This window comes from Paramormyrops kingsleyae, chromosome 3, assembly GCF_048594095.1.
Source record: "Paramormyrops kingsleyae isolate MSU_618 chromosome 3, PKINGS_0.4, whole genome shotgun sequence".
In the NCBI taxonomy this organism is placed as follows: Eukaryota; Metazoa; Chordata; class Actinopteri; order Osteoglossiformes; family Mormyridae; genus Paramormyrops; species Paramormyrops kingsleyae.
The window spans coordinates 32,128,985-32,153,252 of NC_132799.1; the positions used below are offsets into that span (position 1 = coordinate 32,128,985).

Genomic DNA, 24,268 nt, shown 5'->3' on the forward strand with positions numbered 1-24,268 from the left:
TTCCCCTCCTCTCCGTCAGAGATAATTGTGTGCCTGTATATGTGCACACGCTATGATGAATCACTGCTAAGTTCTTTTCCAAAATTCTTTTACTTATTTCAGTGTCTGAAGGTCAGACGTATCCCCAAGAGACCGCCATCCACGCGTGCCATGTGTTGCTGTCACATGACCGCGCACTTGGGCTTCTCGTCGCTGATGTACGAGGCTTCCTCTCATTGCGGTGTCGCCACCTTGTCACCCTTCAGCTGACATATTGAGAAATCCGCAGGGAAAACACAGAGACACAGCTACTGACCTACATTGTTGACAAACCTACAAGGAGACATGTATGTGATTCACATTTCGATGCGCGAAAGTGACATGAAATCGAGTGTGTGTGTCTGTGGGTGTGAGAGAAGGAGCTTGTGAGCTAGAAACTTAGATCAAAAACATTTACTAACCACTTAATCCCCTAAATAGATCATCCGGAGAGATCAGCCTGGGTGAACCCTTCCAAATTATTATTAACATAATAATCCAAAATCATTCCGCTACGCTTCAATATTATTTACATGCTGGAAAAGCATGTTGTCTCTCCTCTCAACATCTCGTAGTTTTTATTTCAAAACGGACAAATGAGTTAGAATGATGAGAAAGTCAGAAGGCTGGACAAACCCCAAACCTCCAATGGATTCTGGCCTGGTTTATAAAGCACTTGTGGTAGCAGCGGTTATCCCAGGCCCAGACTGGCTGAAATAACAGGCAAGCGGCCCTTCAGACAAGCAGGCACAGAGACCGACGACCCCGCATTCGCTGCGACATACAGACTGGCTCCACTCGCACGGAAACGGCTAAAACGTGGCCATCTGCCGCGGGCCAGGAGTCAACCCCATGTCATCCCGCTGGAAACCGCAGATTGCATGAGAAAATGCAGAGACATCCGCAGCAGCCTGCTGACTCTCTGATCCCGGTCATAGTAGACAGTCTTCAGCTCAGGATTCAGACCCGCACACCCCGTTAGACGGCAGCAGAGGTGCAACCTTGACAGGGAGGCAGGAAAGAATCATCTTAACAACTTCCCCAGGGCAGAGAGGGCAGAGGAGACTGAAAAGGGAAGCCAGGCGAGTGGTGCTATGATGCTCCCGGCGTGGACCAAGTTTGTGGCAGAGGGCAATCAGCAGACATGGGCAATCTGCAGACACGGGCAATCAGCAGACACGGGCAATCTGCAGACACGGGCAATCTGCAGAGACACGGGCAATCAGCAGAGACATGGGCAATCAGCAGAGACACGGGCAATCTGCAGAGACACGGGCAATCTGCAGAGACACGGGTGATTACTGTTCTGTCCACCTTCTGCCTCCTGCCACGACGACACTGCAGTGCCAGCTGTACTATGCCCATTGTTCTTCTCTTTGTGTCTATGTGTGATTGTGCAGTCGCAATGTGAGCAATTTCGTCCGGGATTAAAAAAGTCTTCTGATTCTGATTTCCAGGCCTAGTGTCCCAGTGTCAGTGTTAAAATTTTGTGATGACACTGAAGCAGTGTTAATTTATCTAGTGTCAGGAGTGGGAGGGGTGGCGAGGGGCTGGGCTGGGATGGAGACCCTGAGAGCTGCGGTGACAGCGAAGCACACTCAGTGACAGCACAGAGCTGCACATCCACCCACTGATGAGATGGATGCGACTTTCGAGGATACGGCCGACTCTGGCTGTAACGCTCTCCTCGCCATAATTTCCCATGCTAGCCCTACCTGTCAGCCATTTCTGTGACAGGCAGGTCGTCATAGCAACCAGGAGAATGTTTGGGGGGGTGCATGCTTTCAGAGTACTGCCAGCTCAATAAAGGAGGGTAGGGAGCCAATCATGGCTCCGCTGTGCGGTGATGCTTCCAGGATTTCACCAGGCTGAGGTTTTATTAAAGGATGCAAGCAAGAAGACGATGGTAAATACAGTAATCCATCATCGCAGTCCAGCACAGAAGCTAAAAGTCCCTGCTCAGCATCTCAACAAAGAAAGATGAATGCACATAAAACTCCCACAATCCCCTGCACCTTTAAGGACCCTGGAGAGTGTGAAGCCACAGAAGTCATGCGACTAGGCGTGAGTAATTGCAGGTACTATTCCCGTATTTGCGAATGACTGTAAACGCAAACGGATGGAGGCGTCCTTCCTGTCTCCTGCATCCTAATCACTCGCTTCCCCGACATCCTGTCCAAACAAGGTCCAAAAATATAGTAGAAAGTAGACTCAGAAACTCAACTGCCTCCATCTCACGTCTCAGCGAGAGAGACACGCGAGAAGGTGACGGGAGCGATGCGAACTGTAGGCCCATTTCTGAGGAAACACCAAAGGAGGAAGGGGACAAAGTGCTTATTAAACACCAGCATGAGCTTTCCGGGGACATGAATCACATGGTAGGGAAGGTGTGATCCCATGACAGCAAGGGATAACAGTCATTAACATGGCCCTAGTTTGGAGAGCCCTGGTTCTGGGCCCTGCAGCCGAGCTTACTTCCTCTCCCTCTTTTCACAGAACCAGCATCCTGATCTCAGCCAGTCAGCGTCCGGTCTTCCCAAAACCCGAGACGACAGAAACAACGACAGCATAAGGCAGAGGCCGACAGACTCACTCCAGGGCCCTCCTGTAATGATGAATGGCCTGCAGGTGGCGCCCCCGGTCCTTCAGGAAGTTGGCGTAGTTGTAGTGCACTTTGGCGTTGTGAGGCAGGGTCTGGATGCCGGATCTGTGGGGGGGATGGGGGGGAGTCACAAAAACACATTAACTGCAAAACCATACGCATGCACTTAGCGGGGGGAAAAAATTACATAAAATTCAGAAACTGTGAAACTATGTTCCCCACATGTACTTTAATGGGAATATCAGCCACCCCCCCCCACACACACACTATGAGTCCAGACAGGATACAGCTCATTTAGAGTATGTTACTACTATTATAAACCTGACTAAAGATACACAGTTATACACTACTTACACAAAGCAGATTTTTCAATACAGCAAATTAGTATAGTTTAATACTGGGGTATAACTAGAAATTCTGATTTCCCTGGAAAATCTCTGCACAGCAGAGGTGTAATATGTTAATATATAAATGATCATTTCTCACGTTCAGGGGCCCCTACACTGTCCTGGGCCCCTGAATCTGATGCCCCTGCTTTGTCCACTGTGCTCATGGAAAGAGGCTCATTGTGTTATCTGCGGTGTTCCCCGCCTTGTTCCCCGCCTTGTTCCCCGCCTTGTTCCCTGCTTTGTTCCCGCGACGGCGTCCCAGTGCCCTGTGACCTTCTAACAAATGGGGAAGAGCCTCACGCGTTGCTCATACTAGGCCGAAACAGATCATTAGTTGTGTGCGATTCCTCAGGCTGACCTCTGTATAATGGCGGTTGTTCATCCAGTTAGGAGAGAGAGAGAGAGAGCCAACCAGCATGCCTACGCTACTGGGACTGATGCACCTTCCAGCCATCCTCCAGAGGAAAGGAGTTGACAATCGGGGATTCCTTAATTTCTGTTTACCGCAGTCGGGTTCAAGGTTAGACCCCAGTGAAATAGACCCCTTTGTGAAGTAATAAGACTGTGTGAGAAAGGTGAACCCAGCAGATGTGTTCGACACGCTGCTGCTTGCGGGTGATAAAGGCCTGTGTGGCTCCATTAATCACCGTCCATAGGGACGAGGTTACACCATCACTGCAAATCTAAGCAACGGACACCAGCAAACACACACATCACTCACAAAAAAGCAAACGTGTATCACATATACACAGTCCACATGTAGCTAGCGGGACAGGCAGACTCAAGCATACACTCACACACACATGCACGCACACACACACACACACACACACTCGGCCCTCACCTGAAGAGCGCCTCGCGGGATAGCCACACCTCATTCTGCTGCACTGTCTTCCAGGAGAAGAGCAGAAGCAGCAGCAGAATGGAGACAGTGAGGGCCGTGGAGCCCCACCTGCCCCCCAGAGCCCACAGCCGGTTCAGCCCGTGGACCACCAGGATGCAGTAGCCCATACTGGAAGAGAGACAGAGACAGAAAGAAGGAGGGGGTTAGGCTCATTTGGGGGAGGGGGGCCATCACAGTGGGGCCATCAAAGTACAGAAGCCATGATTCTCAAAGAGCCTGAACAGGGGGGGGGATCAGAGCGGAGAGAGAATCACACAGAGGATAGAGTGACAGGAAGAGGAAAGGGCTTCTTCCAGAGAGCCTGAAAGGCTTCTCAGCATCTGCTTATTTATTCAAATGGGCTCCTCACTCCCACAGAATTCAGCCTCAGGGCACATCAATATGCCATCTCTGAAGCGCTTAATTAAGTCACTATTTACCTACTTGTCACTAAAGTGAACATCCACACGCCACCCCCCCCCCCCCCAACCTCGAAGGTCTGGCCACAAATCTGAAACGTTTTCGGCATCTGAACCAAATCTGAACCACCGAGCGAGGGCATTTAATTACCGATAGTAATTATAACTCATGATTCGATTGGCTCATTTTTCACCCCCAGAAGCCTGACTGTGCTTCTTGTGTCTCCAGACTACAAATCCTAGTGTCCCCTTAAGCAGGTCTGACATACGCAGGAGACTGAGCCCAGCCAATTGAGATACACGGCCCCTGTCACCACGGCGATCTGTCTCCACCTGGCCCTTCTCGCTGCCCTGAGAGACGTGCATCCAGTCACTGTCATGTGACTCAGGCAGGCTGCTCAGAAGAACTGGTACAGATCACCATGACTTGATGAGAAAACAGACCTCAACTCAAGCTCAAGGAACTTGTCTCCAGAGCAACCAATCCTACACATCTTCTTGAAACAAACAAGGGAGATAACAGGCAGTGAGAATCCCTCTATTAATCCAGGAGATGCTTTTTTACAAGACTAACATGAAGCTCAAAAGTGGCCAGGAGTGACTCCTTGTTGTTTTGAACATCCAAAAAGGCTTCTGCATAAAAGCAGCTAGAAACTTCTCTTGGCTAAGAACGAAAGAAAAAAAACAAGCCAGCCACAAAACACAAAAACCTCAAGCATTTCACTGGTGAAGTGTCTCTGGATGTGTCTGGTGTTTGACTAAACTCAGTAATAAAACGTGGTTGGCCCTGGCTAGCTGTCTTTAATTAGACGGTAGCAAAGGAGGGCAATAATGATGTTCATTTGGCAGCTCGGAGTCTCCTCTTCATCCTGCCGCTGCCGCGGATGACATCAGCGGGCTGAACTTTGGATTTGGGAAACAGGGCTCTTCAGGTCTTGCAGTGTTAAGAACGCTGCACGACTCAGAAGACTTTCTGGACTCAAGAACAGGGCAAAGGCAGTTGTTTACACAGCTAGAAAGAGCTGAAGCGGGATGTGGAGAGAATCTCTGGGATGTGGCGCTCAGCGATGGTGATGTTCGACCAAGCCTCCGCTGCAGAACGGCAGACGGAGTTCCGGAAAGCAGCAGGAACGCCATTCTGTCTGGGAATGCTTTTCACACAGATTGTTGAGGGCAGGCAGGAGGCTTAGTCGATTGGGTGTGGGGTGGGCTCAAGCAAAAATCAGGCACACTGCCCCCACTGCTTCCAGCACAGGTTCTCCCAGAAGGCCGAGCAGCTGGCTGCAGCCCATATGCTTAACAGGGCTTGCCCAGTGCAGGGACCCGTCAGTGACAGCCAGTATCCAGCACACATGTAATATGTTTTTCAATGCTGTAACTATATTGCTATTTATACACCCACAGACATAATGTGTAAAGCTTGGATTCAGACTATATATTTTTTTTTCCTGGAGAGCACTCTAAGTTAGAAACACCCTAATTCAACTACTCAGTGAAGCAAAAAATCACACTCCAAATGTAGAAAGTAATTACGGGTACCGCAGAAATAATCGGAGTCATCTGCAGAAGTCGAGAGGGAACGGGCAACGACAGCGACCGCTCGTAAGTGTGACCGTATGGGTCCCACATGCTTCATTCGCTTTCTCGTGATCACGTCTGGCTCGATGGACATTCTCCAGATGACACAAAGATGGAGACTCAGGAGAAATCGGACACCTGTTCAGCTCTCGGGAGCATCTGTCCAGAGACGCTCTGAGGATGCATAGGGGGCGGGTAACCAGCTTTGGGGTGATCTTAAGAATAATTTTTTTATGAATATGATTAATATGGGGGCAGGTATCATTATGACCAGCATATTTTTTTTTTTGAATATGATTAATATGTTGATAATTCATGCTTGTCTTGCAAGAAACCCTAAAGTAAATTCTTCGTATGTCAAAGAAATAAATGATTTTGATTCTGATTACAATCTTTAGGGAAGATACTCCAGTCAACCAGGAGCATTTTTCACAGCACAGAAGAGCGGTAAAATATACAAGGTCCATTGATCTTCGATGTGAGATGTCCACCTGTAGCTTGAGCTGCACCCCTCGGACTGTTTCCAGAACATTACTAGGTGAATTACACTGGGTCCAACCTCACAGGGGTGTGTCTGCGAATCTCGTGTTATCGATGTGTCCGCTGCTCCAATCCACGGCATTCTGGAAATGCCACCGAAATACCCAGCAGCACCGAAAGTATGACCGCATAGACTGCGTCCCCCTGACCCTGTCTGTCCAATCAGCAAACAGCACATCAGCTTCATCCAAAGCACCACAATGAGCAAAATTCAAAAGCAGCCTTCAGCATCCAAGTCTACAAGTTCCTGTTCCAAGATTTCAACTCACATTTCCTCCCACAAACCTCATATGCCCTGTACTGCTACAGAGTGTCCTTAGAGTAAAAAAAAAAGAGTAAAACATCAGTAAAAATAAAATGTCAGCAACAGTGGCACAAATGTGAAGATTCGTGTCTGTCAAGCTGTGATGTGTGACCGCTGTAAGGCAACAGAACCAGTCCGGTCCACGTTTCAGACTTAACCCTGTTCTCTAACCATATGCAGTGGCAAACTGTGTTTCTAATTATTATTGCGTTTAAAGGATAAGAGATGTAAGAATGTGACTCCAGGGTAAAAAACAAAGCAAAAAGGCTAAAAGAGTGTGAAGGACAGGAAGCAGCAGAAGGGGAGGAAGCAAAAGTTCATTCTGCTATTCTAGCATGTAGGTCCAGAGGGAGCTGCAGGATGGGGCCCTCAGGGGCCAAGCGTTCCACCCCACAGGGGCCCGTCGCAGACAATGTTTGCTTTTTTCGCAGGTCTTTCTCCAGCCTCGACAGGAGCGAGCGCTGTTTCTCACAGAGTGCCCAAATACTTCCTGATTATATCTCTCAGGTGGGTGAGTCCAGGTCCTCATGGCAGAATAACATCCAGGACGGACGCCTTCGGGTCTGGCACCGGCCCACCCCTGTTTCCGCTTCATCCTTGCCACTCTAAGGCCTCATAAATCCAGTCAGCAGCACCTCTGTTATTCCACTCAGCCTCGCAGGGGAAATGAGCGACGCGCTTGAGTTTCTGCTCTCGCCTTCTCCACTTAGCTGATTAACTTCCTTGTAAACCTCACTGATGGTTACTCCTCTCATCCGCTACTTAGCCCAAATAATAGCACCAGAGCCAAGGGCTCCCTTGGCTGTGAGGGTCCTTCCTGCCTACTGTCACTGCAGTGTCTCCTTCCCAAACCCCAGCTGTGACAAAGGCCATGTGACAAAAGCAGTTAAACATAGACAAGATTGTCCATGATGCCCGACACAACTACTTATGATTAAGTACATTATGTGTAGGCTGGGGAGTAAGGAAAATGGGTGGAAGGGTCTGTGTCTGTCTGTCTGTCTGTCTGTTTTTTTTGTCTGGCTGTCTGTCTGTCTGTCTGGTTGCCTGTGTCTGTCTGTCTGGTTGTCTGTCTGTCTGTTTTTTTTTGTCTGGTTGTCTGTCTGTTTTTTTTGTCTGGCTGGCTCTCTGTCTGTCTGTCTGGTTGTCTGTCTGTGTCTTTCTGTCTGGTTGTCTGTCTGGTTGTCTGTCTGTCTGTTTTTTTTTGTCTGGCTGGCCGTCTACCTGTTGGCTGAATGTCTCTCTTTATTAGCATCACACTCCCCAAGAGGACAGGGTTACAAATGTCTCATCTGCACTACTGTCATCACCTCTCTTGGCCTTGTGATTGGCTGGGGGCCAGGCTGCTGTGGTCAGGTGGGTGGGTGCTGCTATGGGAACAGCACCAAGCAGACTGGTTGCCATATACTGCGATTATAGCACTTTCCTCGTTTATTTGTCATAATTATCTTGCATCACATGTACACCAAAGCTCCCTATACGCCTAATCTTATATCCAGAAATCAGCAACATTTAGACAGAGAAAACACTAAAGATAATGGTTGAGTTTGGCATGTCAGATAGATTGGCCACATTCCTATCATCACCAAAAAAATATTCCGCCATTTCAATTTTGCTGTAGAGGAGAATGAGCATGTAAGGAGGTTCAGGCAGACCCAACGAACGGTGTTGCACATCAGGAAGGAGACGACCACGATCACCGGCCGGTGCCGCAATTCAGCATCTGTGTGGGTAAACATAACTACCCAGGCCTCTCACCAGGACACCGGGTTTGTGAAACTCACACCCATCCGGAGGATGACCGGGACGGGCAGGTTCAGCGCGCACAAGCGCGCACACAATGCCTGCGTGCAGGAACGCGGCCCCTGACGCAAACCGACACGCTCGGAGGCACGTAAACGTTCAAAACACCTCCATGAAGATGACGCCATGTTTCTCAGAGCACAGCAGGAAGCAGAAAAGGGGAGTGGATGGACAAAGTCCCTGAGGAACACATCCTATTTATAATCCGTGTCTTGTTGGTACGCAGCCAGACAGGAAGCGGCGGGGGGGGGGGGGGGGGGGGGGGGGTAGGGGCTGGTTGAGGGAAGAGGAGCTGTCAGCTATTTAAAACCCGGATATTTACACAGTAGTCAGAGACAGTGAACGGCCATTCCACCCGCCAAAGCTGATTCGCTGTCACCCTCGGCTCTGATAAATAGCTGCCTGGCTGCACGGCATGCCGACAGCGTCTACAGCGTGGAGACACGCGGGCGATAAACGCCATCTGGACCCCCCAAACCGCCTGTGCTCTGGAGCAGATAACGGAACAGCGAATACCGATGCCCGCTTCACTGAGACCACCTCCCCCTCGGACACTAAACCATCCTGGGGTCAAAATTCCATAGACAAACAGAACTTTAACTTTCTCAACCCACTCTCATAACCTTTTCCCAATCAGAGTTTGCTAACGCGATGTGAAATGATGTTCAAATAAACACATACTTAAATAACGGCACATTTCATATCCTCAGATTGAGTTTCGGCCCCAACATACAACAAAACGGCACCAGCGCATGACAGAATCTTCCAGAAGGATGACAAGTTCACTGTGGTACAGTTCAGGCTGGCATATAGCTGGCGTTAATTCCGGGAGTTGGGTTTAGGGTTAGGGTGAGTGAATCTCTGGCTTTTTCAGACTGGAGGAGAACAGACCTTCTGGGTAAGACATGATGAATAACAACACAGCTGAAGAGCAGGAGCTGAGAAGCATCTGAAAAGTATGTGTGAGAGAGAGAGAGAGAGACAGAGAGAGAGAGACAGAGAGAGAGAGATGGGAAGGGGCAGAATCGCCTTCCTGATTCTGGATTCTGGAATGTGCTCCGGCGAGCGGATGACCGGACGGTCTGGCGGACAGGTGGGGCAGTATCCGGCAAGGTAAGCCGATTCACACTGTCACCGCAGGACGTGTCCACGGGTCAGCTCCGTGCTGGGATTAAACAGCGAATAGCCGGTGGATGCAGCACTGAGCCGCCTTACTGTTGGGTCTGTGCCCCGTTTATGCTGGGCGACATGAAATTCTTAAGTAACATGAAGGTCAAGTATTACTAACAGTGAGCAGCAAAAGCTTCATGTTTGCAGATTGTGATGCATCAGATACTTGTGGCCAAGGAACTCCGCATTAGCCCGAAAGGTTCTTGGTTCGAATCCCAGAACCACTTTGGCAGTAATGCGCAGCAGACTAATGTGTGAAAGAGGGGTGTAAGCAGCTTTCTGTAACACAAACACCCAGAAGACAGACTGAGATCATGGAATTAAAAAATGCCTTATGGAAGAAACTTCCGGAAAGAGCTGGAATGAAAAATTCTGTGGTTATTAAGTTGTGGTGTCAAGCATGATGGATTACCGGGGTAGGATGTGAGTCTCGGTGTGGGAGTGGTCAAATGTAGGTTGCTGGATAAGTTCAAGCATCTAGATAAGCAGGAAGTCCTCTATTGTGTGCACTTCCTTGTGTGTGTGTGTGTGGGGGGGGGGGGGGGGCTACAATTATAATTAGTAGTACCTGTCCCTCAGAGTGAGACCTTGTACATTGCTCACAGGGATTCGATTTGGAGCCTTCAAAGCATCAGAAATAGTAAATTCCGGAAACAGTCAAGACGAAACTGCATCTGGATTCAAGGCCTTTTCTCCAATACTGATTAATTCCCTTACTCTCCATAATTCTTATCTCATCAGACAGATTTCTCACTCTTCTTGTACTTTCTAGCATCTCGCATGAGTTGAGTCATCCGGTTTAAATCTCTGTTTAATATATTGCAGCAGCCATCTCAATTAATTATTCAATTATAACTAGCACTCAATTAATAAGTCATATCTCTGAGAGCATGCACAGCTCTATTCATACACCCTGGTGCTAATCGCTCGTCGTGCATCAACAAGATTGGGAAATGCGGTTCCAGATTAGCCGTAGTGATCAACTAGCAAAACGGTTCGCGGGAGTCACACAGAGGGCGTCACTGCAGCCTTTACAATGGAAACAAACAATAAGGACCGAAAGGCAGACGTCTGCAGTGCGAATACAACAGCAGCTGGAGCCGTTTTCAACCCCCCCTCATAGCTGGGCTTGCTGCTGCGGTTTTGTTTGTGACAAACAAATTGGCTGCAATCAGCTGAAAACATTTACGCTTCATAATTGACAATGTGGCATAAATATTCTGTAAGGAATTGATCTGATGCTGAATCCCTTCTCAGTATCATAGTTTGCCAAAATAAACTGCCTCTTTCTGGGTGCATAGCATTCCCATGATGAATAAACGCACCGATCGCTGCCTCTGTTAAAGGATCAGTCTCCTCGCTTCTGTTCCCCTTGATCGTTTTAGCCGATTAGGTTTTCTCCATGTCAGTCAGAGTTGTTTGATTTTGTACTGGGCATGTCTGCAGTGTTTTGTGGTTTATTTCAGGACCACGTATATGGTGACATACACTAAACTAAACGGCTTTAAATAACGGGTGAAACATTTGGTGGGACACTGGCTTTTCAGTACCATACGGACATCTACACTCAGACTTTGATAGGCAGATTAGTAGTGCACTTAAATTATTAATGAGAGCCATATAACGATGCCCAAAAGTTAGTAATCTGAATGAAATTGATGTATCTTTATGTTTAATAAATGTGTCGGACTTTTAATTGCAAAAAAGTTCAGTCACACCACTGACGTCTTTTAACTGAATATAATAAGCATAAAATATGCTGAATTCATGCAGATTATGCAGAGCCATATAATCGAGATTAAATCACAGTGTGATATCGTGCAACCCTAGCAGACGGGAACGTGTCCTTGTGAGCCCTCCCACATTCCACTGCAGGTGTGTACGCAAATCGGGGATACACCGACTCCTATGTCCTGGGAACTACTCGATTGCTTACGCAAGAGTGGCCGCCAGCCATTTAGAATCGATGGGCGAAGGACACCTTTCCAGAAAACGGCAGGGCGCCCTGAGAAGTGTGCCTGAGATCACCCTCGGCTCGGAGAATGCCGTACAGCGTGTCCTTCACATCTGCAGCTCATTGATATGCATCGCGTGTCAGCGATCATACAGCGGCGGGAAGCGGGGTGGGACAAGGGGGTGGGAGAGGGAGGTAAAGACCGAGATTGCATGTGCGGGGAGTGTGTGTGTGTGTGTGTGTGGGGAGAGGGGGGTCCAGGTATACATTACATTATGGGGACCAAATATCCCCACAATGTGAACAGCTGTTCTTTTGGTGTTGTGGGGACCATTTTCGGTCCCCACAAGAGGAAATTCAATTTTATTAAAATCTGTGACTGCAATCAAAAAACTAAAAAAGCCTTGTATTTTGTCAGCTTCCTCTTTCCCCCTCACCCTCCCCAGCAAACGCAGAAAGCACAGCCTACACTCGTCCTCAGAGACCCCTGCATTTCAATCACCCGTACCCCCCCACCTCCTCCCCCCACCCCCCCCCAGCCTAGATGCTGCTCTGCCATGCGGGAGACGGGCATCAAAGCTGCACGTGCTCCAGGCACTTAAACAACACATGGCGGCTGTATTTTAACATCCACCTTGGTTAAGAAAAGGAGCAAACAAAAGCTTCGACCGAATTCCGAGCTTCCAGGATGATCTAAGCTACCAGCCAAAATCTAATGACGGCTGATTAAAAGATAACTCACACTCCTCCCTTAGGGCTGGAAACTCGTCTGATAATGGCGACGATTGCGTGAGCAGAAAGAAAGGCCGCCATTCAAGGCTGCGCCTCGTCCATCTGCCTGTTGGTGGTAAGCCGGGGCCGGGGGGCGGGGCTTGTCATGGACTGGCCAATAGTCCAGCTGCTGACCGCACACGCCCCCTTCTTTCCCGTCAGAGACTCTGTTACCTTCGGCTCACCTTAGATGGAACGGGTGGGCGGAAAATGTGAGCTATCAGGGTGTGAAAGTGGCACAGAAGGATGAGGGACGCCTGGCAGATTCATGGGCACAGGGGGCACCTGACGACCAGACAGGGGGGAGTGATCTAAGGGCTGGGATTGTGATCAGAAAACTTCAGGAGCAAATCAATGACCATCAGCAACAAAACAAAACATGAAAAACATCAGCCCTGGATAGCCTACGTCATTGTGCCGTAATAGCATCAAAGTACCATAATGACATAGTTGCACATATGCTTCCTATAAACATTGTACTTTTATCTTCTGATGAAAGTAGAGATATTTACATGCATCTCAAACTTAAATCTAAAATGGGTGAAATAAGCACCACTGTTTTATTTATTTAGCAAACGCTTTTATCTAAAGTGAATTCCTGTGAAAGGAGAATCAGGAAAAACTGGGTGTTAAGGGTGTTGCTGAACAATGAGATTGCTCTCCCAAATCGGAGATTTGAACTGGTGACCTGCTGATCAGAGGCGTGTCATCCTAACCCTCCAAGCCACACACCATCCACACACTTCTACTGTGAGAAACCCAGGAGGAGCATAACTGGAAGGTATTTGCTTAAAAGAAGGAGATTCAGGGCTGCCATCCATTCTGGAGCCAAAGATGCTGCTGCCTTTGAAGCCTAATGACTCCACCCACAGAGGCGGGGGTTCGTTTTGGGAGCCTAATGACTCCACCCACAGAGGCGGAGATTCGTTTTGGGAGCCTAATGACTCCACCCACAGAGGTGGAGTTTCGTTTTGGGAGCCTAATGACTCCACCCACAGAGGCAGAGATTCCTTTTGGGAGCCTAATGACTCCACCCACAGAGGCGGGGGTTCGTTTTGGGAGCCTAATGACTCCACCCACAGAGGCGGAGATTCGTTTTGGGAGCCTAAAGAGGTGGAGATTCGTTTTGGGAGCCTAATGACTCCACCCACAAAGGCGGAGATTCGTTTTGGGAGCCTAAAGACTTGGAGATTCGTTTGGGAGCCTAATGACTCCACTCACACAGGCAGGGATTCATTTTGGGAGCCTACGACTCCACCCACAGAAGCGGAGATTCGTTTTGGGAGCCTAAAGATTTGGAGATTCGTTTGGGAGCCTAATGACTCCACCCACAGAGGCAGGGATTCATTTTGGGAGCCTAAAGAGGTGGAGAGCCTAATGACTCCACCCACAGAGGCGGAGATTCGTTTTGGGAGCCTAATGACTCCACCCACAGATGCAGAGATTCCTTTTGGGAGCCTAAAGAGGTGGGAGCCTAACGACTCCACCCACAGAGGCGGGGGTTCGTTTTGGGAGCCTAATGACTCCACCCACATAGGCGGAGATTCGTTTTGGGAGCCTAAACACTTGGAGATTCGTTTGGGAGCCTAATGACTCCACCCACATAGGCGGAGATTAGTTTTGAGAGCCTAATGACTCCACCCACACAGGCAGGGATTCATTTTGGAAGCCTAACAACTCCACCCACAGAGGCGGAGATTCGTTTTGGGAGCCTAATGACTCCACCCACAGAGGCGGACATTCGTTTTGGGAGCCTAATGACTCCACCCACAGAGGCGGGGGTTTGTTCTGGGAGCCTAATGACTCCACCCACTCAGGCAGGGAATCATTTTGGGAGCCTAATGACTCCACCCACAGAGGCGGGGGTTCGTTTTGGGAGCCTAATGACTCCACCCACTCAGGCAGGGAATCATTTTGGGAGCCTAATAACTCCACCCACTCAGGCACGAAATCATTTTGGGAGCCTAATGACTCCACCCACAGAGGCGGGGGTTTGTTCTGGGAGCCTAATGACTCCACCCACTCAGACAGGGAATCATTTTGGGAGCCTAATGACTCCACCCACAAAGGTGGGGGTTCGTTTTGGGAGCCTAATGACTCCACCCACAGAGGCGGGGGTTTGTTCTGGGAGCCTAATGACTCCACCCACAGAGGTGGGGGTTTGTTTTGGGAGCCTAATGACTCCACCCACATAGGCGGAGATTCGTTTTGGGAGCCTAAAGACTTGGAGATTCGTTTGGGAGCCTAAAGAGGTGGAGATTCGTTTTGGGAGCCTAATGACTCCACCCACATAGGCGGAGATTCGTTTTGGGAGCCTAAAGACTTGGAGATTCGTTTTGGGAGCCTAAAGAGGTGGAGATTCGTTTTGGGAGCCTAATGACTCCACCCACAAAGGCGGAGATTCGTTTTGGGAGCCTAAAGACTTGGAGATTCGTTTGGGAGCCTAATGACTCCACGCACACAGGCAGGGATTCATTTTGGGAGCCTACGACTCCACCCACAGAAGCGGAGATTCGTTTTGGGAGCCTAAAGACTTGGAGATTCGTTTGGGAGCCTAATGACTCCACCCACAGAGGCAGGGATTCATTTTGGGAGCCTAACGACTCCACCCACAGAGGCGGAGATTCGTTTTGGGAGCCTAATGACTCCACCCACAGAGGCGGGGGTTTGTTCTGGGAGCCTAATGACTCCACCCACAGAGGCGGAGATTCGTTTTGGGAGCCTAATGACTCCACCCACAGAGGCGGAGATTCGTTTTGGGAGCCTAAAGAGGTGGAGATTCGTTTTGGGAGCCTAAAGACTTGGAGATTCGTTTGGGAGCCTAAAGACTTGGAGATTCGTTTGGGAGCCTAATGACTCCACCCACACAGGCAGGGATTCATTTTGGGAGCCTAACGACTCCACCCACAGAGGCGGGGGTTCGTTTTGGGAGCCTAATGACTCCACCCACATAGGCGGAGATTAGTTTTGGGAGCCTAAGCACTTGGAGATTCGTTTGGGAGCCTAATGACTCCACCCACATAGGCGGAGATTAGTTTTGGGAGCCTAATGACTCCACCCACACAGGCAGGGATTCATTTTGGAAGCCTAACAACTCCACCCACAGAGGCGGAGATTCGTTTTGGGAGCCTAATGACTCCACCCACAGAGGCGGACATTCGTTTTGGGAGCCTAATGACTCCACCCACAGAGGCGGGGGTTTGTTCTGGGAGCCTAATGACTCCACCCACTCAGGCAGGGAATCATTTTGGGAGCCTAATGACTCCACCCACAGAGGCGGGGGTTCGTTTTGGGAGCCTAATGACTCCACCCACTCAGGCAGGGAATCATTTTGGGAGCCTAATGACTCCACCCACTCAGGCACGGAATCATTTTGGGAGCCTAATGACTCCACCCACAGAGGCGGGGGTTTGTTCTGGGAGCCTAATGACTCCACCCACTCAGGCAGGGAATCATTTTGGGAGCCTAATGACTCCACCCACAGAGGTGGGGGTTCGTTTTGGGAGCCTAATGACTCCACCCACAGAGGCGGGGGTTTGTTCTGGGAGCCTAATGACTCCACCCACAGAGGTGGGGGTTCGTTTTGGGAGCCTAATGACTCCACCCACAGAGGCGGGGGTTTGTTCTGGGAGCCTAATGACTCCACCCACAGAGGTGGGGGTTCGTTTTGGGAGCCTAATGACTCCACCCACAGAGGCGGGGGTTTGTTCTGGGAGCCTAATGACTCCACCCACAGAGGTGGGGGTTCGTTTTGGGAGCCTAAAGAGGTGGAGATTCATTTTTGGAGCCTAATGACTCCACCCACAGAGGCGGGGCTTCGTTTTGGGAGCCTAATGACTCCACCCACTCAGGCAGGGAATCATTTTGGGAGCCTAATGACTCCACCCACTCAGGCAGGGAATCATTTTGGGAGCCTAATGACTCCACCCACAGAGGCGGGGGTTCGTTTTGGGAGCCTAATGACTCCACCCACAGAGGCGGAGATTCGTTTTGGGAGCCTAAAGAGGTGGAGATTCATTTTTGGAGCCTAATGACTCCACCCACAGAGGAGGAGATTCGTTTTGGGAGCCTAATGACTCCACCCACAGAGGGAGAGATTCCTTTTGGGAGCCTAATGACTCCACCCACAGAGGTGGGGGTTCGTTTTGGGAGAATAATGACTCCATCCACTCAGGCAGGGATTCATTTTGGGAGCCTAATGACTCCACCCACAGAGGCGGGGGTTCGTTTTGGGAGCCTAATGACTCCACCCACTCAGGCAGGGATTCATTTTGGGAGCCTAATGACTCCACCCACTGAGGCGGGGATTCATTTTGGGAGCCTAATCACTCCACCCACAGAGGCGGGGGTTCATTTTGGGAACCTAATGACTCCACCCACTCAGGCAGGGACTCATTTTGGGAGCCTAATGACTCCACCCACAGAGGCGGGGATTCATTTTGGGAGCCTAATGACTCCACCCACAGAGGGGGGGGTTCGTTTTGGGAGCCTAATGACTCCACCCACAGAGGCGGGGGTTCGTTTTGGGAGCCTAATGACTCCACCCACTCAGGCAGAGATTCATTTGGAATAATTACAAATCAAAAGATGGGGTGAGGGCTGTGCATCGGGAAAGGTGGGAACCCCAGGCTGAGCGCGCCAGCGTGGTGGTGGGATGGCGGGGAGAGGCGGACATGCAACACCACCTTAGGTCTCCTGCTCCGGCTTGGTGACACAGAGGAGATAAGCCCTCAACGGTGATAAATCACCACGTGCAGAGGATGCTCATAGCAATTCTCGGGCTATGAGGGATCGGCAGGGCAGGGGGTGGTGGTGGTGGAGGAACAGAGAGAGAGAAAAACAAAGAAATAATTCTGGGAAAAAAAAGCATTTTTACTGGCTGAGAACGGAGAGGCAGCAGGGAGACATGAAGAGAATCAGGGGACTGGATGACAGGCTTGACAGTCCTGAGCTGGAGCCTTCACCGGGAAAGAGGGGAGGCACTCGAGATCCGGCCTTGGGAAAGGGAGCTTCACCGTGCAAACAGGGAGGGGGGACAGATAGCAGACCTCCATGGATTCCTATAAGGCTCGCCCCACCCCTCCCCAGCCAGCCAGGATGACAGCAGATCCGGCGTGCAAAGCTCTGCCCATTCTGGTCAGCCAAGCTTCACTAATGCCCCAGCGCTCTGAGAAGAGCCCTCCTGAATATGGGGGAGGGGGCCGACACGTGCTCCGGTCTCCCTTGGCTGGACCCAGGATCCCTAAATCCCTAACAGCAGCTGGATGATGCTTCCTCTGATGTCTCTGATGAGTCCTGCTCACCAGGCGACCCACTGTTTTCTCTTTTCAGATACTTTCCTCCAGGGGTTATACAAGGGCGGGGCCACAGGGACACCTGTCCCAGCTGGAAGCCGACTGGCTACCGAAGTGCCCCCTCTCCTGTCACTCATCAACTCAAAACACATCATTGGCTAATCATAAGGTTTTTTTTTAAGCCCCTCTTGTGTCCTCGACCTTGAAAAAATCTAAGAATCGCCCTGGTTCCCCCCCTACAAACCTCTTAAACAACCCATACCCCCTAACAAACATGGTAGAATAATACTGAATTGGGATCAGGAAATAATATCTGTATGTAATAACCAACACAGCCATGATGTTCCTTAGAAAGCCTGGACTTGCAGATAGTCACCACGTCCATGACTTTACCTCCATACGTCCCTACGGCTGCATGACTTGCGAGGTCTCAGCTGGCCGTGACACACTCACCTCGGCATGTAGAGGACGCGCTCGGCCACCACAAAGCCCACGCGGAAGAACAGGTTGCTCGCCGGGATAAAGGGAAACACCAGCAGTAGCAGACCCACCAGGAGCTCCTGGTTCTCCAGCCTCTGGAGGAAGGAAGGAAGGAGGAGATACAGAAAGCCAGCTGTTATACTTTAGTGACCTCAGCCATGTTTTTACATTGCCATGCCTCTTTTCTGACACCCATGTTTACCATAAATGGTCAGAAGGGCTACCTCTCTGAAGGGGGAGGGGCCAGACCCAGGATCCTCCCAGTACAAGCAGCTCCACCTTCATGGGAACCCCGTTTCATAGGTTGCCCCATTCCCATGTTCGCAATGTTGGTTCCGGCATCCTACCAATTGCAGTAGCCTTCACCGCACATATATATGCAGTGGCCAATCAAAATGTAGCAATAGTTGAATTAAATTCACCTGAGAAGATGATTGGTCACCCCTCCACAGTACTCATACATGCCACATACTCATACATACCGCACCATCACTCCATCAGGTTATATGATACGCTGATTGCAACTGCATTTTTTTCTACTTTTACAGACAGGATTACAGACAGTGTGCTACTCAATCACCATCTTTCAGGAGGGCAGGAAATATTTTCTGAATTTCTCAATTTCGGGTCCATTCACTCAGAGAAACTCACATTACTGCAAATTACTGTGGAGCAGATTACAATGACTTGCTGGAAAGAATGTACTTGTATACAATCAATGATCAATTAAACGATTGATGGTTTTACACAAATAGTTATCAGGCTAGATCTATAGTTAAATAAAAAATGGGAAACTGCTATTTTATTGCTTAAAAATAATGCATTTTAAGGTACCATGTCAACAACATCAAGGTCCAATTTGGAAACAGAAAATGGAAAAGAGGATTTCAGCTGTAGCCTGTAGCTGCAGCCTCTGATCTGATTTACCGAACACCAACACAGTATCATCACATCTACTGCTGCACCAATAGTCCTATACTGCTTGTAATTTTAACTCATCATGCAGAGGAGGGACATCCTCAAGCCACCTGCCATCGGGCCACTCATCCCTCAATCCCGCACCGGCCGTGGAGCCCTGTAGCATTTCTGGTTGGCCAACAGAGGTGCTTTGTGTTGGTGTGCATGGTGACCCAGGTGCTCGTGTGGTCAAGCCAGCAGGCCAATCTGAGTTGGCAGTGGAGCTGAAACCCCGCCCCCAACCCTGTCCTAACCCCGCCCTCCGGCTGTCAATCTGCTCTGGAAGCTCAATAGTAGGAAGAAGAAGAAGAAAAAAACAGCGGGTCGCCGCTTTTAGCACCTGTTAGCATGGGCTAACTGCTGATAGGTGAGGAGCACCCAAAAACCGGGCTGGACTAACATAGACTATTGTACCGAATCACAAATTACTATATCATAAGATATATAACATCTTATGTGTATGGCTGTATAAACCCCATACAGGCAGTCCCCAGGTTAAGAACGTCCGACTTATGGACAACTTGTACTTGTGAACGGACTGCCACAAAGCCTATTATATTAAAAACTCAGGTTAAATACAGTGGTTCGTAATAATGAACGGACACTATTTTATGACGCTCGTGAAAACATTGCGCAGCTTCAGCAGTCCGTCGGCTTGAGGTGCAGTACAGTCCATTCATAGTTACTTTTGTATTATTAGAATTATTATGTCCTGTATCATTATTTTTCTGGCTAACTTACAAATTCAACTTAAAGACAGACTTAGGGAACAGAACTCGTTTGTAACCCGGCGACGGCCTGCGTAAGATTTTTCGCCTTCATGCATGCATGACCTTGTACTAACGGATATCCAAGATTCTCTACATGCATTCCACAATCTTCTGATTGCTTATCCAGTACAGCGTATGGGGGTCTGTTTGGGATGGCAGCCCACTGCAGGACACACCCAGCCCTCGACACACAATGGGCAACTCAGACGCCAAGATAAATAGCTGCATGTCTATGGGCTGAGTGAGGAAGCTGATGTGACACTGGCACAGAGCAGAGGTGAGATCCGAACCCTGGAGGTGTGAGCATCCTTCCAAACATCTGCTCCTATTTTTCATCCACCAGTGTACATATTGAAGCAGGAGATATAAACAGAGCAGATATAGCCCCCCCCCCCAAAAAAAAAGATAATTTATTTTGCATGAAGTTATTAGACTAATTATTCTCACAAGGAGACGCGACAAACTAGAATGAAAAAGGTGAAAATTTCCTAATGCAATAATTGCCTCTTCAGAAACACCTGGCTTCAGAGCAATAACAGGCAGCTGGCTGTCTGTGAGGTGCCTGCAGGAGACTGAAAGCATGGCTGCTGCATCCAGAAAGGGCCCAGCTAGTTCTGGAGGACTGGCCCGGTTCCGGCCACCAGGCAGGTCAGCTCGACTCTGTTTGATTCAGCAGTAATGCAGGTCTTTGGCTTCTCAGCTCTGAGATACTCCAGCTTCCAGCTGCCGTCAACAAGCAGTGATGGTCAGTGTTGATAAGGCATCACCCCGCCTCTTGGCCGGCCTTGTAAGAGACCCCCTTTCTCAAAAACGTGACCCTTGCTGTCATAGTGTTGAGCTTTTGTCATACTCACACAACACACTCTCCGTTTTTGTTTGGTAGAAGGCCTCACTAAACACACTCACTTGGTGTTCAGTAGAGACCTCCACTCTACACACTTCCCAGTGTTGGACAGAGGGCCTCCCCCAGTACTCCATACGCTTTATTCTTCTCACTGGTGCTCATCCTCATAGACCCAGAAACTGTCCTTTTCCACTGCAGTTTTTATATAGACCCCATCTATCCCGGTGCTCCAGTTTGTCTTTGTTTATGGCACAGTAGGTCATGTGTCCACAGGTTTACTCTTGGCTCATCTCCCATTGGCCAGTGGCTAATGACTCGCACCAATCCAGTGGGACCCTTTCTGACCCATGCCCCGCGCTTGCTGGCAGACGAAAGAAGTCCAGGCCAACAGACAAATCGTCTGGGGCAGGCAGCCCTATCAGCAAAGCTTCATGCAATATGCAGATAATGTGACCTTGGAGTCCATTACAACAGGCCAAACATTTATATATAAATGTACACAAAGGCCCTAAACATAGAAATAGACCAATACATAGAATAAAACAGCTCAGAGAGCAGATTCTGTATACTAAATAGACTAGAAACACAAGATCATTGTTCACAGCCCAAGATCCACAAAAAAATCTATTCTGCAGTCCTTCAAGTTCAAAAGATTATCGCTGTGGTTATTCTTCACACTGCTAATGACTTCATGCTTCTTACCGTCAGCAGTACAAAGCATGCTGGGACATGGTGCCCTTGGGGTCGAGGCGGAGCGCGCACGCTGGTGCTTCCGTCACCCCCACGGGGAGAGGTCACCCTCCAGAACCGCTATGGCAAGTACACCCGCATCCCAGATACAGAAGCGGGAATCTGAGACGCGGTCAGATGGGAGTTCTGCTTCCTGAACGGCTCTTTGGGGGCAAACAAGCTGGCCATCAGGACGGCAGGGTCCCGACAGAGATACCTTCCGCTCATCAATAATCAACGGCAGAGACAAATGGCATTGGGGCATCAACTGTGGCATCGTGTGTCAGCTTAAGTCCTCCCCTCCTCATCTGCCACCCCGTCAGCTCCGCCCACACAACCGACCCCTCTCTCACCACCAAACTTTCTTCACAGTCCATCCTCCAGCCATTAAACCAGGGGTGGCCAATCTTATCCGCAAAGGGCCGGTGTGTATGCAGGTTTTTGGGATAACCTGTAGGTCAGCTGTTCAAACCCAGGTGTGAGGACTCTTCAGGCAATCACTCCTCTAATTAGTGACCTAATTAGGGAGTTGCAGCGAAAACCCGCATACACACCGGCCCTTTGCGGATAAGATTGGCCACCCCTGCATTAAACCCTTTACAAAAACCACAGTTGGGTCTATGGCTGCCCAAAGCCCACCTCGGGAAGTGGAGAGCACAAGACCACAGAAAAGAGTTATTATTAAGTAAGATTTTTATTGCAGTGGAAAAAAAAACAAGAAAAACCAACTATCATTATCCAGCTGATGTTGCCTAAAACCAACATCATGGTTGAGGCTCATAATATTCATATTAGTAGCAAATTGGTTAGAAAACGCTTCTGTTATCTGGAAGAAAACTCCATAGCACGCTCTCTGCCTGCCACTGTTATTACGTCTTACTAGTAATGAATGAGATGATATGAGTCCATGTTATTAATTATGACTGGCAACCTTCTCTCCTTTGGCATTATGCTAATATGCTAGTTTACACCGTGAAAACGTACTCAAAGAGTAACTTATGGCTCCTTATCCCAAGGACATGACACTTTGTTCCCTGCCAACAACAGCACATTAAAAAAGGCAGCGCATTAAAAATGCAGCAGATTGAAATGCGATACATGTTATCCGCAGCGACGGTGCAATAATGAATTTGTTAACAAATTCATAAGCATCTTAATGACCGAGTAAAAAATAATTATTAATCTTATCCATTGACAAATGTGCAGTAAAGGAATATATTATCAGAATGAATCAGATACGCAGCCCTTTGCAAAACGAATGCACTGTTTCCTCAGCGGAATTAAAGGGAGTTTTGCTGAGTGACCCCTGACCCCGCCCTACCTTCACAGCCCCGCAGGGCACAAGTTCAGCAAAAGCTGTCATAAAGCCTGGAACCTGGTGATCACTGCCTCCCACAGGCAAGTCAAAAGGATACACAGGACACCTCAAATGAGCGCTTTAATAGAAGCAGATGAAGCGTGTGACAGGGTGGCTAATGGAGGGAAATAATGGGCCCCTTAACACTGGCGAAGCGAACAGCCTTAACACACACAGACACACACACACTAATGCTAACGCTATAGAACATGCACACATGCACATACACGCGACCGCTGTAGCACACACACACACACACTAATGCTAACGCTATAGAACATGCACACGTGCACATACACGCGACCGCTGTAGCACACACACACACACACACACACACACACACTAATGCTAACGCTACAGAACATGCACACGTGCACATACACACGACCGCTGTAGCGCACACACACACACACACACACTAATGCTAACGCTATAGAACATGCACACGTGCACATACACACGACCGCTGTAGCGCACACACACACACACACACACACACACACACACACACTTATGCTAACGCTATAGAACATGCACACGTGCACATACACGCGACCGCTGTAGCACACACACACACACACACACACACACACACACTAATGCTAACGCTACAGAACATGCACACGTGCACATACACACGACCGCTGTAGCGCACACACACACACACACTTATGCTAACGCTATAGAACATGCACACGTGCACATACACGCGACCGCTGTAGCACACACACACACACTAATGCTAACGCTATAGAACATGCACATACACACGACCGCTGTAGCACACACACACACACACACACACACACACACACACTAATGCTAACGCTATAGAACATGCACACGTGCACATACACGCGACCGCTGTAGCACACACACACACACACACACACACACACACACACACACACTAATGCTAACGCTATAGAACATGCACACGTGCACATACACGCGACCGCTGTAGCACACACACACACACACACAGACACTAATGCTAACGCTATAGCACACGTACTTACACGCTACCACTGTAGGGCGCACACACACACACACACACATGCACTAACATTAAATCACATATGCACATTCACATTAATGCTACAGCACTCTAACGCTAATGCTATAGCAGCAGCACATATGCTAATGCCATAGTTCACTAAGGTGACCACCGGCATGACTCTAAAAAGAAGCACACCTGTGTCCAAAAAGGAGGAATAAAGCTCGAAAAGGAGGACACCCATGAAATGTTTTGGGGGCGGCGGCGGTTATGTCATACACAAAGTCGTGCTAGTTGTTGACGGACGGTGTAGTGGGAAGAACAAAAAAAAAAAAAAAGGACGACAAGGGACCTAAAAGGAGAACAACCAACAGCAGTCCTGGAAAACCGGTCTGTCCGGATGAAATAT

General features: G+C 49.2%; 1 protein-coding gene across 1 annotated transcript in view; it reads right to left on the reverse strand.

Annotated features, from left to right (window-relative positions):
- The window catches only part of tmtc1 (transmembrane O-mannosyltransferase targeting cadherins 1), an 87,512-nt gene that overhangs the window by 13,944 nt on the left and 49,300 nt on the right, over positions 1-24,268 (reverse strand). The window contains exons 8-10 of the mRNA XM_023810973.2: positions 18,179-18,300; positions 3,854-4,021; positions 2,612-2,725 (exon numbers count right to left, since the gene is read on the reverse strand). Coding sequence (XP_023666741.1) covers positions 2,612-2,725; positions 3,854-4,021; positions 18,179-18,300 — 404 coding nt within the window. The remainder of the gene's footprint in view (positions 1-2,611; positions 2,726-3,853; positions 4,022-18,178; positions 18,301-24,268) is intronic.